This window comes from Lepidochelys kempii, chromosome 6 (assembly GCF_965140285.1).
Source record: "Lepidochelys kempii isolate rLepKem1 chromosome 6, rLepKem1.hap1, whole genome shotgun sequence".
In the NCBI taxonomy this organism is placed as follows: domain Eukaryota; kingdom Metazoa; phylum Chordata; order Testudines; family Cheloniidae; genus Lepidochelys; species Lepidochelys kempii.
This window is the reverse complement of record NC_136385.1, coordinates 88726169-88744031: the sequence shown is the minus strand read 5'-3', so window position 1 is coordinate 88744031 and position 17863 is coordinate 88726169. Positions and strand designations below refer to the sequence as shown.

General features: G+C 43.7%; 1 protein-coding gene across 11 annotated transcripts in view; it reads left to right on the top strand.

Annotated features, from left to right (window-relative positions):
• The window catches only part of SLC25A21 (solute carrier family 25 member 21), a 396597-nt gene that overhangs the window by 238832 nt on the left and 139902 nt on the right, over nt 1-17863 (top strand). For 8 of the 11 annotated variants that reach the window (XM_073349071.2, XM_073349072.2, XM_073349076.2 and 5 more), the window contains one exon: nt 14369-14417. In XM_073349071.2, coding sequence (XP_073205172.1) covers nt 14369-14417 — 49 coding nt within the window. Of the gene's footprint in view, nt 1-3299; nt 3390-14368; nt 14418-17863 lie in introns of those variants that run through there. The other 3 variants (XM_073349079.2, XM_073349084.2, XM_073349069.2) reach the window with 3 other exon arrangements.

Here is a 17863-nt window from a genome sequence, read left to right as displayed (position 1 = left end):
TCATGCAGAAACTACTCACTCTACCCTACTTTCTATAGTCATGTCTACACTGGTAAAATGTACCATATTGGTATTAGCACCTGTGTTAGCTAGCTGTGGTTAACCAATGATCTTTGTAGTGTTAACTGTGATCAGCTAATATTTTTAAACTTAACCATCCTATCAAAATCCCAACAAGAACAGTGGAAGTCAAGGGTCAGAGCAGGGTCAAACCTGAGACTAGGAGTAGTGAAGGGGTTTGTATTCTAGGCCAGGGTCGATACCAAGGGTTAGAGTCCAACTCTGGTTTCAGGGTCTGGGTCAGGAGGCAAGGTCCAAATCAAGCCAAGGTTGAAGCCATGAGTTCAAGAGCAGGAATGGTTGTAGCAGCTACAGGAAATCTGCACTGTAGCCAGGACGCTTCCTGGAATGCCCAATGGGATTATATAGGGTGGTGAGCCAATCAGGGGCCATGAGGCTGCTGTCTGTCTAACCCCCTAACGCAGGACTTCCCATGGTCTGTGTCCACAGTGGGTCACAAGTGGTGGAGCACAAGCTGCTTACAGCTGCCACTGGGTAGCAACATGGAAATGTCTGCTGCCTGGCAGCTCAACAGGCTCAGGTCATAGACCAACTGGGTCTTACATAACCGATGCCTCCCACCAGCCTGGATTTGTCTGGATGGGATGCATGGAAGGCTACCATGAGATCAGGGGCATGGACTAGGGAGATGGGCTCTCTGGATCACTCTTCTGGGCCATACCCTTCCAGCCTATAAGGTACCAGAGGGAGCTGTCTGATTTTTGAGTCCATGGACCTTGTACTCATTGTGTTCTTGGATCCATACCCAAGGGGGCAGCAGCTGACCCCAGTGAGTGAAGGGGTTGTCAGTGGAGGATTTTAGCAAGTATGTGTGAAACACTAGGTGTATTTTGAGGGAGCTGGGTAACAGAAGCTTCATGGTCTCCGGGTTGATTATCTGGCTGATGGAATATGGCCCATGGTATGGTAGTCCCATTTACAACACAGCTTGTTGGTGCAGAAGTTTTGGGCTGAGAGCCACACTTTTTGCTCAACGGTGAATGCTGGGCCTTCTAGGCACTGGCAGTCAGTATACCACTTGTAGTTTTCCTTGGCCATGTCTTCTGTGTCACTAGCCCCAATGACCGGAGTGAGCCATCTGTAGTTTTCACTAGGTCAGGGAGATTGTTTGGTTGAACCTGAATACCCAGGGCATGGTCTATTTCAGCATCTATAAAGTTGTTCACTGCCCTGGAATGCACCAGTGCCCACTCTGGTGAGATTCGGTAAGATTCCCTTGGAACCCAGACACAGACCTGGACTTTGAGGTGCAGGGATAGCTCACCGTGAACTGGGTATGTCTCAGTGAAGAGTAAGGGGTCATTATCTCAGGGCTCATCCTGGCCAACCCCTTCTACCAGTCCTGGGTGTGGTAATTTCCTGAAGTGCGTCTTGCTAGAGCTCAAGGCGGGCAGTTGGGAAGACCATGGCCAGATCCTCCCCAGTGGACCCGTAGCCCATGGCAGCAACAGTGCTCTTTTTCCTCAGGGGTCACATGGTGGTTGGCACTATGCAGATGCATGGTTTGGTTCTGGTTTGGAGACAGGTACCAAGGGGCACTGATCAGGTAGTTACACAGACTGCTTCCTTTCCTCATGTTGCTTCCTGAGCCCTATTGACAATGTGTAGGACAAGGTTGATGAAGGCATCAGGCCACCACATGAGCTAACTTGTCCTTATTCTCCTTGTGTAGTCCACAACAGAACTGGTAGAGCTGTGCCACTTTGTTCCACTTGGTGTCAGAGACTAGTTGCCAAAAGTGGGCAGCATGGGAGGAAGCCGATCCTTGCCCCTGCTGGAGTTTGCACAGGGCTGCCTCTGCCGAGCGAATACAGTCAAATATGGCAGAAAATGCCTTGAGGAATTTCATCTAGCTCGCTCATTTGAGTATTAGTGAGGCCCAATCCAATGCATCTGCCACCAGGAGGCTAATAATGAGTCCTACTTTTTGCTTGGTGAGTGGGGTAGGACTGGAGGTGGAGTAGAAACAGTAGGCCGCATTGGTTTATAAATCCCCTCCATTTTTGGTGGTCCTCATTAAAAAATTCTGGGAGGAAGACTGTGTCCGGATATGTGTCCACACTGTGAAGGAGTTTGCAGGTTCCAGGCCAGGGTTGACTTCAAGAGTTAGAGTCTGAGTCGGGTTTCAGGGTCTGGGTAAGGAGACAAAGTCCAAATCAAACTGAGGTTGAAGCCAGGAGTTCAGGAAAAGGAATGGTTATGGCAGCAAGAAATCCACACAGTTACCTGGATACTTCCTGGAAGGCCCCTGGGGTGTATATAAGGCAGTGAGCAGGAGCCATGAGGCTGCTGCCTGTCAGACTTCCTGAGTTGGGACTTCCCATGGGCCGTGTCCGACAGTGGGTCATGCGTAGTGGAGCACAAGCTGGTTACAGCTGCTGCTGGATGGCAGCATGGAGATGCTGGTTGCCTGGCAGCTCTCTAGGATGGGATTTTAGACCTGCTGGGACTTACACATTCTTGTCCATGCTAAGGACAAATTGGGTTCAGTATCTTCTTAGCTGACATGTTTTCTACCATGATGCATTATGTCAGTGTAGTCAAGGCCTCTGAGGATCGCATTCTACTTGAATGCTAACTGCCATTACGGAGCATTTTTTAAAAGAACTTTCCACTTATACCCATTTTTCTAAGGAAAGGATTGATTTGGCTTATTACCTAAAAGATTAATTAATGTTTGCCAGAAGCTCCAGGGTCCCATTAGCTAATCCCATACCCCACCGCTAACCAGAATAATGGGCAAGAGTTGAAGGAAATGTCATTTTTTAAAATGAAGGTGAATGTCATGTAAATCTTTTCCAACATGCTCAGAGCATCCCTGTACTCTTTACTTTTGAGCCTAATTAACACATATTACATCCGGGAAAGGCACAATATGTGGATGGAGTGGGCTTTGACAGCCATATCTATAAAGCTGAAAACGGCATTTTATGGCTGCTTCTGAGATGGAACAGGTTAAAGCTTTATGTGTCTGCACAGATGCCGTGGGCCAGCAGCCATGAAAAAAATGTAGTCTGGATAGAACTCATAATGGAAGATTGACTGCTGGGACCCTTGTGTTTCAGACATTGATTATTCTCCAAACAATGTTTTTTACAGTCAATTAGAGGCTGCTGGAAGTATTTGTCTTGTCAGATAACTAGCATTAGCCAACAAGTAAGCTGATTTTAAGAAGGAAATGTGTAACAGTTGTTTTTGTTTGTGTTTTCCTTTTTTAGGAAAGAAAGATCAATATAATTCACACTTCCTTAGGATTGTTTGATGGATTGATTTTTGTGTCAGACATATTTCTTAGAAGGAAATGTAAGGTACACAGTAAAATATTTATTATCATTTCTTATATCGTAACTGTGTCTCTGCGAAGGCCAAGATAAATATGTAGTGTTCCAGCTATACAGTGTCTGGCGTGTTTATTGCCACATTTTCTATGAGCAATCTCCATTCTGTTGTGTTTCCTTGGTGACTATGTTATTCCAGGAAAATGAGTAACACACGGTGAGGAGGGTGTCTAATGACTTCTGCACTAAATGGGGTGTCTGCACTAAAACACATGGATGATGCTCCCTGAACGCTCAGATCTGCAGTAGAGCATCCTTTACAGAGAACAATGCACAGAAAGCCTGGGGAGGTTCAAGTACAGTCTTTTGAGGAGCAAATATTAATGTGCATCAATTGTACCCCACACTTCCCTCCTGGCCACAGCTTTTAGAGTGTATGCAGAGTTCAGAGCCAGAGTTTGTCCCAAGAGAAGAATAAAGAGAAGCATAAAGAATTCCATGTTTGAAATGTGTATAATCCACCTACTCCTGTTATCTATATTCCCCACTTATTGTTTGTTTGTTTGTTTTTTCCCTACTCAATTAATATAACGTGTATAGGAGCATTATGTTCCCGTAGTTCTACACTGATGAGCTCTTAGCTTAGCAGTATTGGGAATCGGTAGCATTCGTAAGTATGACATCATCCAAAAGACTCAGAGAGCCAGTCACATAATCACAATGTTCCCAGCCCCTTTAATACAGCAATAAACCACTTCAGGTCGTGCATTATATGGGTGTTAGCTTCAGGTGTGCTGCAAAGCAGAAGGATAAAAGCCGAGGGAAGTCAATCATCCAAGATGTACACCGATCACTAACTAATACACAGCATGGAGTGACATATTGCTGTTGACATCTGTAGCTTGCTCATTTTAAATATAAATTACAATACATCTTAACAGCCAATTTGGGAAGGGTATGTATCCTTCCAGAATGAAAACAGTTTTTAGTAGGGAAAAGGCATGTGCTGTGTTGCAACTGGAGTGGAACCACATCTCTTCTTCAAGATGTGTTGCTCATGTCCATTCCATATTAGGGGTGTGTGCTCGCCACATGCACCAGTGCCAGAAGTTTTTCCCTCAGAGGTATCAGTAGGGGACCAGCTCTGGCGCCCTCTGGAGTGGTGCCCGCCGGCTCCCCCACCCTCAGTTCCTTCTTGCCGCCAGTGACGGTGCTCGAACATCTGATTCTTTGGCTAACATTGATTTCTTCTCTGTTCTTGCAAACTTTGAAATCCTGTAAAATAATTATACATAGTAGTTTTCTTAGTTACCCTTAGAAGTAGTTCTCAAAATCTTAGTTAGTCCTGAACGGGACCCAGCCAGGGGTCAGGGCATGCCCCGGTCCCCAGACTTTAAGCCCTGCAATCACAGCAAACAGCCTATGCCCATCAGAGATCCCCATACCAGCTGCCTAAGGTGCTTAGGCGAAGGGCACATAAAGTGACAAGTGCCGTATCTGCAAGTCCTTCAAACCTAGAACGAAGATGGAGTGCGATATCCATCTAAGAGTGCTCCTAATGGCTTTGGCACCGAGCACCATGGCCTCCATGCGCAGTGCTCCCCCAGCACCATCCATGAGCTCCAGTCAAGAAGCCGAAAAAGACTATGAGGGGGAGATCTGCTACCTCCCACCAGGGAAAGAAGAGGGCAGGGGGCGAGCCACGACCCATGTCGGGCAACATCCCATGCCTTACCTGCAACTCCAGAGAGCAGTGCAGGCCCCAGCCAGCTTCAGGTGCTTTCGACTCCTGAAGCCCTTCAAGCACCTCAGGAGATCTTGACACTTCCAGTGCCACCCTCGCTGGCTCCTGCAGTACCCCGGTCTCAGGGAAAACCCGCATTGGGACCTATGCATGTGTCCCCACCTCAGCGGTACCATTCCCCATCAAGAGGGATGTCCCACCAGCATTCACCTGCCCATAGCTGTCATAGAATCATAAATTATCAGGGCTGGGAGGGACCTCAGGAGGCCATCTAGTCCAACCCCCTGCTCAAAGCAGGACCATTCCCCAACTAAATCATCCCAGCCAGGGCTTTGTCAAGCCTGACCTTAAAAACTTCTAAGGAAGGAGATTCCACCACCTCCCTAGGTAACACATTCCAGTGTTTCACCACCCTCCTAGTGAAAAAGTTTTTCCTAATATCCAACCTAAACCTCCCCCACTGCAACTTGAGACCATTGCTCTTTGTTCTATCATCTGCTACCATTGAGAACAGTCTAGAGCCATCCTCTTTGGAACCCCCTTTCAGGTAGTTGAAAGCAGCTATCAAATTCCCCCTCATTCTTCTCTTCCGCAGACTAAACAATCCCAGTTCCCTCAGCCTCTCCTCATAAGTCATGTGTTCCAATCCCCTAATCATTTTTGTTGCCCTCCACTGGACGTTTTCCAATTTTCCCACATCCTTCTTGTAGTGTGGGGCCCAAAACTGGACACAGTACTCCAGATGAGGCTTCACCATTGTGGAATAGAGGGGAACGATCACGTCCCTCGATCTGCTGGCAATGCCCCTACTTGTACAGCCCAAAATGCCATTGGCCTTCCTGGCAACAATGGCACACTGTTGACTCATATCCAGCTTCTCGTCCACTGTAACCCCTAGGTCCTTTTCTGCAGAAGTGCTGCCGAGCCATTCGGTCCCTAGTCTATAGCAGTGCATGGGATTCTTCCGTCCTAAGTGCAGGACTGTGCACTTGTCCTTGTTGAACCTCATCAGATTTCTTTTGGCCCAATCCTCTAATTTGTCTAGGGCCCTCTGTATCCTATCCCTACCCTCCAGCGTATCTACCTCTTCTCCCAGTTTAGTGTCATCTGCAAACTTTCTGAGGGTGCAATCCACACCATCCTCCAGATCATTAATGAAGATATTGAACAAAACCGGCCCAAGGACCGACCCTTGGGACACTCCACTTGATACCGGCTGCCAACTAGACACGGAGCCATTGATCACTACCCGTTGAGCCCGACAATCTAGCCAGCTTTCTACCCACCTTATCGTCCATTCATCCAGCCTATACTTCTTTAACTTGCTGGCAAGAATACTGTGGGAGACCGTGTCAAAAGCTTTGCTAAAGTCAAGGAACAACACGTCCACTGCTTTCCCCTCATCCACAGAGCCAGTTATCTCGTCATAGAAGGCAATTAGATTAGTCAGGCATGACTTGCCCTTGGTGAATCCATGCTGACTGTTCCTGATCACTTTCCTCTCCTCTAAGTGCTTCAGAATTGATTCCTTGAGGACCTGCTCCATGATTTTTCCAGGGACTGAGGTGAGGCTGACTGGCCTGTAGTTCCCAGGATCCTCCTTCTTCCGTTTTTTAAAGATGGGCACTACATTAGCCTTTTTCCAGTCATTCGGGACCTCCCCCGATCGCCATGAGTTTTCAAAGATAATGGCCAATGGCTCTGCAATCACATCCACCAACTCCTTTAGCACTCTCGGATGCAGTGCATCCGGCCCCATGGACCTGCGCTGGTCCAGATTTTCTAAATAGTCCCGAACCACTTCTTTCTTCACAGAGGGCTGGTCACCTCCTCCCCATGCTGTGCTGCCCAGTGCAGCAGTCTGGGAGCTGACCTTGTTCGTGAAGACAGAGGCAAAAAAAGTATTGAGTACATTAGCTTTTTCCACATCCTCTGTCACTAGGTTGCCTCCCTCATTCAGTAAGGGGCCCACACTTTCCTTGACTTTCTTCTTGTTGCTAACATACCTGAAGAAACCTTTCTTGTTACTCTTAACATCTGTTGCTAGCTGCACCTCCAGGTGTGATTTGGCCTTCCTGATTTCACTCCTGCATGCCCAAGCAATATTTTTATACTCTTCCCTGGTCATTTGTCCAATCTTCCACTTCTTGTAAGCTTCTTTTTCGTGTTTAATATCAGCAAGGATTTCACTGTTAAGCCAACCTGATCGCCTGCCATATTTACTATTCTTTCTACACATTGGGATGGTTTGTCCCTGTAATCTCAATAAGGATTCTTTAAAATACAACCAGCTCTCCTGGACTCCTTTCCCCCTCATGTTATTCTCTCAGGGGATCCTGCCCATCAGTTCCCTGAGGTTGTCAAAGTCTGCTTTTCTGAAGTCCAGGATCTGTATTCTGTTGCTCTCCTATCTTCCTTGTGTCAGGATCCTGAACTCTACCATCTCATGGTCACTGCATCCCAGATTCCCATCCACTTTTGCTTCTCCTGCTAATTCTTCCCCGTTTGTGAGCAGCAGGTCAAGAAGAGCTCTGCCCCTAGTTGGTTCCTCCAGCACTTGCACCAGGAAATTGTCCCCTACACTTTCCAAAAACTTCCTGGATTTTCGGTGCACCGCTGTATTGCTCTCCCAGCAGATATCAGGGTGATTGAAGTCTCCCATGAGAACCAGGGTGTGCGATCTAGTAGCTTCTGCGAGTTGCCGGAAGAAAGCCTCATCCACCTAATCCCCCTGGTCCGGTGGTCTATAGCAGACTCCCACCACGACATCACCCTTGTTGCTCACGCTTCTAAACTTAAGCCAGAGACTCTCAGGTTTTTCTGCAGTTTCATACTGGAGCTCTGAGCAGTCATACTGCTCTCTTACATACAATGCAACTCCCCCACCTTTTCTTCCCTGCCTGTCCTTCCTGAACAGTTTATATCCATCCGTGACAGTACTTCAGTCATGTGAGTTATCCCACCAAGTCTCTGTTATTACAATCACATCGTAATTCCTTGACTGTGCCAGGACTTCCAGTTCTCCCTGCTTGTTTCCCAGGCTTCTTGTGTTTGTGTATAGGCACTTGAGATAACTTGCTTTCTTAGTATGAGGCAGGAGGCCTCCCCTTTCGCATTCTCCTGCTTGTGCTTCCTCCCAGTATCCCACGTCCCAACTTACCTCAGGGCTTTGGTCTCCTTCCCCCGGTGAACCTAGTTTAAAGCCCACCTCACTAGGTTAGCCAGCCTGCTTCTGAAGATGCTCTTCCCTCTCTTCATTAGGTGGAGCCCGTCTCTGCCTAGCACTCCTCCTTCTTGGAACACCATCCCATGGTCAAAGAATCCAAAGCCTTCTCTCCGACACCACCTGCGTAGCCATTCATCTCTACCCAGGCCTTTTCCTTCAACGGGGAGGATGCACGAGAACACCACTTGCGCCTCAAACTCCTTTATCCTTCTTCCCAGAGCCATGTAGTCCACAGTGATCTGCTCAAGGTCATTCTTGGCAGTATCATTGGTGCCCACGTGGAGAAGCAGGAAGGGGTAGCGATCTGAGGGCTTGATGAGTCTCGGCAGTCTCTCTGTCACATCATGAATCCTAGCTCCTGGCAAGCAGCAGACTTTTCGGTTTTCCCGGTCGGGGCGGCAGATAGATGACTCAGTCCCCCTGAGGAGAGAATCCCTGACCACCACCACCCACCTCCTTCTCTTGGGAGCGGTGGTCATGGAACCCCCATCCCTAGGACAGTGCATCTCATGCCTTCCAATTGGCGGAGTCTCCTTCTGTTCCCTTCCCTCAGATGTATCATCTAGTCCACTCTCCGCATTAGTACCTGTGGAGAGAACATGAAAACAGTTGCTTACCTGTATCTGCGCTGCTGGTACATGGACGCTCCCCTTTCTTCTTCTGGAGGTCACGTGCTGCCAAATTTCTTCACCGTCCTCCTGTCCCTGCTGCGCGGCTTGCTCTGAATCTTCAGAACATTGTGTCTGTAGAAGCATATCCTGACATCTGTCCAGGAAATCTTCAGTTTCTCTTATGCAACGCAGGGTCGATACTTGTTTCTCCAGACCTTGAACCTTCTCTTCCAATATGGAGACCAGCTTGCACTTTGTACAGACAAAGTCGCTTCTGTCCTGAGGAAGAAAGACAAACATGGCACATCCAGTGCAGGTCACAACAGCTGAACACTCCCCATCCATATTACCTTCCTTCTACGAGCTTGCTCAGGAGTTGTAGTAACTACTCAGAGAAGCCAGCAAGATGTAAGTCTCAGTGGGCTCTCCCCAGGCAAACTCCCTCTGTTAGCCTCTCTGCTGTTCGCCGCTCAGCTGGTTCGCAGCTGACTGGCTTTTTATAACAATTAGGCCCACTCAAGGCTCACCTGGAACAAAGCACTCCCAATTCAAACTTTTCAAACAAACAACCAATCAAGCACACTGTCAAACTGTCTCCACAACAGATACTCAGATACTCACCAACACAGCCTCCCTAATACAGCCCTTAGCTTACCTCCTCTCAGACAGATCCCAGGCAAACTCCCTCTTTGTTAGCCTCTCTGCTGTTTGCCGCTCATCTGGTTCGCAGCTGACAGGCTCAGTGGCGCCCTCTTCAGTCCCTGCACTGGGGGCACCGATTGAGGGACTCGAGGCATACCTCACCGGTAGATTGGCGCAGACCCCCTGAGGCATGTGCCATCCGGCAAGAACTCCAGGACCAGCCCCAACCATCTTCAAGGGCCCAGGACCGATCCTGGGACCCATCGGGTACCAGAGACCACCGATTGCCAGGCTGTCATCGCCCATCTCCAAAAGGAAGGTCTCCCTACTCAGGACGATCCTCCCAGCAACTCGCTCATCATAGCACCCAGTCCCGTTCGATGTCTCAGTACCGGTCGAGTAGCGTGAGGCGTGGATCGCTGAATATCCGATGCAGATCTGCCTAATGCCATCGATCCCTGAGAGCCAGACCAACACAGTCTCGCTCGGACAGGTCGGCTTCGGGATGCAGCCACCGGCACCGGTTGGACAAGAGCCACTGCTCAGCCTGATCCTGGTCGCCCAGAACTGACCACTCCGCTGGTACCAATGGTGCTGACTATATTATCAGCACTGAAACCTGCCCCATGGCCCCAAATGCAGTGGCCAGTGCCATGATACCAGTGGAACCCTTGGGGTTCACCCAGTCTTCCCAGGCTTCCCGATCAGTGTCAGGAGCCTTGGAGAGGCCAGCGGGCTTGGTATCCCATCCCCGTCCAGTGCTGGAGACTTCAGGGGGTAAGACCCTGCAGATCCAGGAGAACCCAGGGGAGCAAGCTGCTTGACCACCAATGGATGTGGAGGTTCCCGGGGCACCATCATCGTCCTCATCGTTGCCAGACATGGCTATCACAGGGTTCCCTTGGCCAATTCCTCAGGATGATGCCAAGGCGGACCAGGAACTTTTGAAGAGGGTCAGGTCTAACCTTTAAAATAATCAGTAGGATGTTTTTAACACCCTGTGTAGATTCCCCTTTATTTGCTGATGAGATTCCATCTGTGCACCGCTGTTAATTGATGCATGTGACATCACTAAACTGTTCCCACAGGCCAATCAGAGTATGCTTTTGGACTATCTGTGTCCCTAGCAGTCTTAAAATACCATCTTATCATAGAATCAGAATTGGTAAACAGCAGCTATCTAGTATGAATAGCTAGATTACGTTGCAGCGTGGGATTGCATATTTAGCGAATTAGTTATTCATAGCACTGACAGACTTTCTCCAGCTAATGTGCATAAGTTTTGTGACAAAGTGCAATATATTTTATTTCTGTGCACATCTCAGATTGCTTGTAATTTAGTAGGGCCACCACAATTTCTGGGCAAGCTATCAAGTGGGATGTTGTAATGATTTGCATGACTACTATGGTAAATGGAAAAATGTAGCTTGTGTTTGTAGCTGTTCCATTGGAGTCTTGCAGTTTTCTCTCTTTTTAGTGCTTTTTAGAAAACTATGTAACAATCCTTAGCTATTTTGCAGACTGCTGTCTGGTGAAACTACCTATGCACTGTTTAAAACTTTGTGCATAATGAATTGATGAGAACAAAGGAAAGATTTTTATCCTTTGAGAAACGCAGATAACTAATAGAATCTTGAAGTTATCAAAACATATTTCTTGCCAAAGAACTTGGAATTCATGGGATTCAATTACTGGAAAAATGCCTGAATTAAAAATTGTCCTGTGAGGACCAAGAAACTAGAACCAAATTCTGGCACAGTACAGTTTTCTCCCAAAATGGACATTAATGTGTAAAAACAGGGTAGGGTGAACAAATGCTTGGCCCCCTACCACCAATCATTCCTGCCAGTGCAAGATGGAAGATCAAAAATTGGGGAAGGGAAAGAAAAGTCATAGGCCATACCCCTCCCACCAATGCTGAAACACTCTTCTGCAGCTCCACTTGTAAAGCACCTGTTGGCAGCTGTGGAGCATTTCTGTACAGGAGGTGGGACAGAATAAGAACAGAAAACCTAGGTTCTGGGTTCCCCCATCAGACATGTAATTTGGTTCTTAGTTTAGTGCAATACAGGCAAGGCATGAGCAATGAGAATTATAATAAGTGGGGAGTCAGGGGGAATAAGCAACCTAGCTGACTTAGGAATAACAGTGCGATTCTTGCTTTCCAGAAAAATATGATTAAAAACAACGTTGAACTGCTGCTACTTTTACTGCATGTCCCAGCCAGTATATATTAATATTCTGGGCATATACTACTTGTGTTTTCTCCCTTTAATCCAGCCTTGAAAAATAAAATTTTATATGGGGGTGGGGGTGGAGAGGGGAGAAGAAAGTATGAAAAAACAATAACTAAATATTAATTTATGTAGGCATTCAGATATAGTATTGATGACTGAGGTAAAAATAGCTATCTAGCAAGTTTTGTATGTTCCATAAATTTCCCATACAGCTATAATTGAGAAATGAGGAAACCTTGTTATTTTGTCAGTATGTCCAAAAATTGGTGTAGGTGTACAGACTTAAATACCTCAACAGCAGTATGTAAAACAGCTGCTCTGAGATGTTTTGCTTAATACTTTGACCAAGATTTTGAACAAATGATATTTCATGGAAATATAACAAATACTTTTGTATCTCCAAATACGGAGTAATCATTATTTTGAAATAAAAGTATAAAATAAAGTGTGTGCAGGTTTTTTAAAAGAAATCTAAAGTAAATAAAATGAGTCCACAAAATCTAGTTTAGAATCAGTGCAATGTAATTAAATTAGTCTTTTAACCACGTGTTCCTATTACTCTTCCCCTTGTCTTAATTTCTTGTGTGCCTTCTCTGTTTTTTATTACACCCAGTTGTCTCAGCTTTTCGTTAATTAGAACCTGATTCTGCAACCATTTATGTTCATAATAACTTTGAATACCTGCATAAATATGGGCAGGATTAAGCTCTTAATTTGTACAGCACCAGCATAGTGGAGCTCTGATCCTGAAGGGGCCTTTGGATTCGAATGTGAAACAAATATGAGGATGGAAGTTCTAATCATATGGGGGTGTACAGGTGTGTCTGTGATTAGCTTTCTTTACTTCAGATTTATGGCTCCAGTCCTGCAACTGACACAAAGGAACTACTCATGTGCTTATAATTAAGTATATACTTAAGTCTTTGCAGGATTGGAGCCTGAATTATTATCTGTATTATTATATAAATAGAAAATCTCTGATATTTTGAGGCACATATACCAACAGAAAATACGATTTTTTTTTTTTTTAGCTGAAATGGACAGAGAGGAATTGTTGGTCAGGTGGGTGGAAAACAAAAGGTCATGTTTTAAAAATGTCCCTTAATTTCATGGACAAATCATACCATACCATAATACTGTACTGCTATGCATTTTCTCCGTACTTCTATATTAACCACAAGGAAATTAGGATATCATGGTGTAGCAGCTGACAAAACAATTAAGATGGAAATAATTTCCTCCATGCTATTTGTTTAATAGTTTAAATGTTTTGCTCAGTTATATATCATATTGTATGTAGGAACTGCTATGCCTAGATTTTATGGGAAGTTTGAAAATAATGTCTGGAGTTTGAATCCAATTTTATTTACTCAAGTGTGAAGAAAATACACTTTTCTGATTTGTTCTACTTGAAAGTTTGTATTTTAATAGCTCAGAAGTAGTTGAAGCTAGAAACATTGAACTGAGCTTGGTTTATAGACAATATTTGGGGAAAAAACAACTCACAGCCCCGATTCTACAATAGACTTCATGCAAGCAGACCTCTACACCTGTACAGAGCCCCATTGACGGGTCCAGCCATGCTGCATCTGTTGCACCATCAAGGCCCAATGCTACATTAAATTGGTTTAATACTTTGAGTTGTGAACACTTAAAAATTAAATTTTCACTCATAGACATTAGAACAATCCCAGCAATGCACTTTTGTTGTGGACCGATCAGTACAGTGGTTTCTGGTATGTTGTTGTTTCGAATGGAGGCGTCTGGATGGGTGGGCATGGAGCAGTGAATGTAGAAAATGGCAAGCAGATGTCAAGGAGCTCTGATGTGTGCTAGAAGAGTAGAGTGTATAACAACTTGTAGATAAGAGAAGTGCTCTTACTTCAAGAGTCAGTAATTGCAGCCGCACTGGGAATGACTGACTACATGTGCCTGTGGGGGATCCAAACTGGAGCATACAGTTTGGATCCTCCACTTTCCCACTGTTATCATGAATAGCTCATCACCAAAACTTACTACCTCAAAATGTGTCTAGGGTGACTACTAACGACATCTTTGGTCTGCCCTCTGATCTCAGTGTTGCATTTATATTGGCCAAAATGGTACAGAAAAAGAACTTTCACTTTTATAAATGATGAAGCTGAGAGCAGTCATTTTAAAAATAATCAAAACTGTTACCATAGAACAAGTTTAGTTCTTGGGAATAATGGTTCAGTACACTGAGTTTTTAATACTAATAGTAATACTCAGTCCCTATGTTTATTTATGTCTTCTTGTTATTGAGTGTTCATTGAAAGTTAATCTATTTAGTTTTTTGAGAGGAAAGAGCTTACTTTTCCATAAATATTTTTTTAAAATACAATATATTTCAGAAGAGCATCTTTACTATGTAATATATGTTTTTGTACTTCGGCTTTTAACTCCGTTTCCTTCATTGTACTCAGCTTTCTATTTTCACATTCACACTTAGAAAACTATTGGGGTCAGTACAACAAAGACTGCTGTTTTTACAAATGTTGATTAGGTCTCTCTTCTTTATCATCTTACAGGTCTTGTAGAAATTTGCCTCATGCACCCTCTTGATGTAGTGAAAACCAGGTAAGGTTGTGCTTGAACAAGTTTTATTGACACTGGAAACTGTCCAAATTGGGAGCTGTCAGAAAATAAAATGCTAGAACTTGTTCAAGTAAGATAACTTCTCCATTTAATGGCATTTGTGTTTACTTACTGTTTTTTATAGCACTTGATAGACAGAATTTGAATGGCATGATGCATTTCTAGTTAGAGGTCATCTGAAGGTGTTAAATACTTTTTATGAAATACAGTCTTCAAATAATAGCAAAAGGAGATCGTATTAAATAAAAGTTGAACATTTAAATTTGCTTAAACTAAAATGCCATATTGCCTTAGAAATATTTTGAGACCTGCTGCAATGGGTCATGCTTTCAAAAGTTAGTACAAAAGGATGTTCCCCAAATTAGCACATGAAAATTGGTTATTTCACGTCAACTATATTTTTCCCTCCATTTTCCTGCATTAGCCATACAAATTTGTGTTTTTGTGAGTACACATGGTGAACCAATTTTGAAAAAAATTGTCCTAAAATTTCTGTTCTATCATATTGTTCATTTAGAAGAAAAAAAATCTATGGTATTTGATTTCTGGCTATTGGAACTTGACATCTGAATTCATAATGTAACAAATCTACGTAGACGTTACTAGTACCAACTTTTTGTGAAACTGACTGTAGTAAAGCGCTAGCATTGCCAGTTGAAAAGTGAGAATTGAAGAAGGTGCCTGAAGTAGGAAAAAGAGACAGCAGTTCTCTGGGATGCTTACAGTGATATTGAAAGTTTGTAAAGATATTTTCTGCTTGTTTTTTATAATTACGCTAAGGACTGTGGAGAAGGAAGTGATTCCATATTAGGAATTTTCTCTGAATTTTCCTCAGCACAGTATCCACAATTCTTGGTCTCTTCAGTAACATAGCCACTTTCAGTTACTACAACGGTTTTCCTCTTGACTGGATGGGAACATTATGTACATATATAAACTGATGCAACTCTGCTATGTAGTGTGCATTTTTGTGGAGTTCTGCACTTTCTGCTCTACATTTTTTACAAAGGGGACAACGTGACTTTTTAAGATTAGTGAATCTTTGGTTGAACTGGGTTAGCACTCCAGAGGAACATCAAGACAATGCCAGAGGCCCACATCTTGTGGATTTGTGGCTGTGTATCCTTGCTTGATTCTTATGTGTTTTCTGTTTGCTTGACTATGTTTTTAATAAATACGTTGGAGAAGGAAGTTCCTGCCTGAGATTATTTTGAATATCAGGAAACACTTATGATAATGGTTTGGATTTTTTGTGAGAATATTTTGCAATATATCTGCTGTATTTAATAATTTTCTATTATTGTACTGTACAATAATAATATGATCATTTATCCATGGAAGGTTTTGGAGAAGGGATGAGATATAAAATTATGTTCTTGTAAAATATAAACAAGCAACGTGCTCATTGGAGTTATTTCTTGCTAAATGTACATTTGAAAATAATTGTGTTTCATTCTGCATTAGGACACCAAAGAAGATCTCAAATCTGAGGAATTCATCTAAATTACTATACATATTAAAAAAACAGAAAGGTCTCTCTCTCTTTCTCTCTTTGTTATTTTAGCCCAGTGCATCCCACTTCCTCTTCCAAATGAAATGATATACCCAGTTGGAAGATTATTGCTGTACTTTCCAATAAAAGAAGGCCTAAACAGCCCATGGTGCATTTGTTAATCTCACAGCAAATCTTTTGTTACCTTTTTTTTTTTTCTTAACTGGATTATCCTTATGGAAGATGCAGCAGTCAGTAGAATAAATAAAGTACTGGGTCCCTATAGTCTCCCTGATGGCAACAACAAACTTTCCTTAAAGTCAATAAAAGTTACTTGTATCCTCTGGGTGGGTAGGGAGTGAGGATACAGCCCCTGGATTCCAATTGCTAAGAACTTCCAGATAGGGCTGCTGTCAAAATACAGAAGGTCAGGTTTTTTTGACTAATAAACCTTGATGATATCACTTGAATGGAAGACTGGCGAGCTGACGGGTATCCTAGTCTGAATGAATAATCACTTTTGCTTCTCCTTCTGCTTAGCCTTGATTGAAGGGAGGTATCATACCTTTTACCCATCAGACTTACCAACGTGTGACAAAGAAATGATTTTGTAATACTCATTATTTTTGAGGTAGATATAGTAAAGTGTTTTTCCAACTAGAAAGCTGTAGTTTGTGCCTGATTGGTATATGTGTTAGTTCAAACAAATGTACCAATGTCATAACTTCACAATGTTTTATTGTTGGGAAAATGGACACTTGAGCAACAACTGACAGAAACCGTTTAAGGGATGATTAAGCTAGTTAGGGGAAATTGGGGGGGAAAATGGAATTTCCAATGCTAATGGAAAATTGTTTGGGAGGAAGAGGATTTGGGCCAAATAAATAAAGTTAGGCCAAGCTGTAACTGGAGGTCCAAACTTAGCAGTGTTTGAGTAGCTTTACATCCAGTGTTAGAGTTTTGGCCATCCTCACAAACAGGTTTGAAAGGGTTAAGAAAATACCCGCACAAAACTTTCACTTTCCCCATTCCAGATTTTCTAATGGAATCCTGTCAGCGTAAAGTTGATGTGTAAAAAGTGGTGAATTAGGCCCAATAACTTCCAACTCGTGGGCACCACCATGAAATTTCATCATTCTCAGATATACCATCTTAAAGAAATGGTACATCCAAAAACAACATTGCAGCATTAGAATGCACAGGGATTGTGACTAGAGCTGGGTAAACAATGCAAAATAAATAAATAAATAAAAATAAAAAATGATGTTAATATTTGCTCAGATTTATAAATGAATTCCATTCACATTCTCTATGCTTGCTCTCTTTTTGTTCACTCCCACAAATATTTGTGCAGTTGTGTTTTACTGGCATCAGTGTTCCTGTAAAGCAAATTTCAAAGTTGCAAGTGCAAGTATTCACAGAAATTGTGAACTTTTGATTAGGGTGTAAGTATTTGCTTTGCATATGGTTGTGAATCATCCTATCAGGGAACGGAAACCATACCTCATTCCTTATCAGGGCAATCATAACTGTATGACCCAAGATATTTGCTCAGAGATTAGCAGATTGGCCTAACGGTTGGTTAAAGCCTGATATGCAGAGTGTGGTTGAAATTATGGACTCCAGAATTCTGGAGCAATTTCTACAAGGCCATGCCTGGGTTGGTTAGGAGGCGTCAATTCAAAACCCTGGAGGAGAAGGTCAAACTGACAGAGGAGTTTGAGGAAGCAGATTTTCCCTGACAGGTACATTGTCCATTTAATAAACCTGAACTGGGAAAAGAAGTTTGGGGAAATGGCAGGGGTGAAGCCTGCAGAGAAGAAAATGGAGAACAGAGGAACTCCTTTGGGGAGGTGGGAAATTATCTGCTGACAGTGTGGGAGACAGGCCCCTATACAGACTCTGCGCTGTCTGAATTTTGTGGTTGGACTGGAAC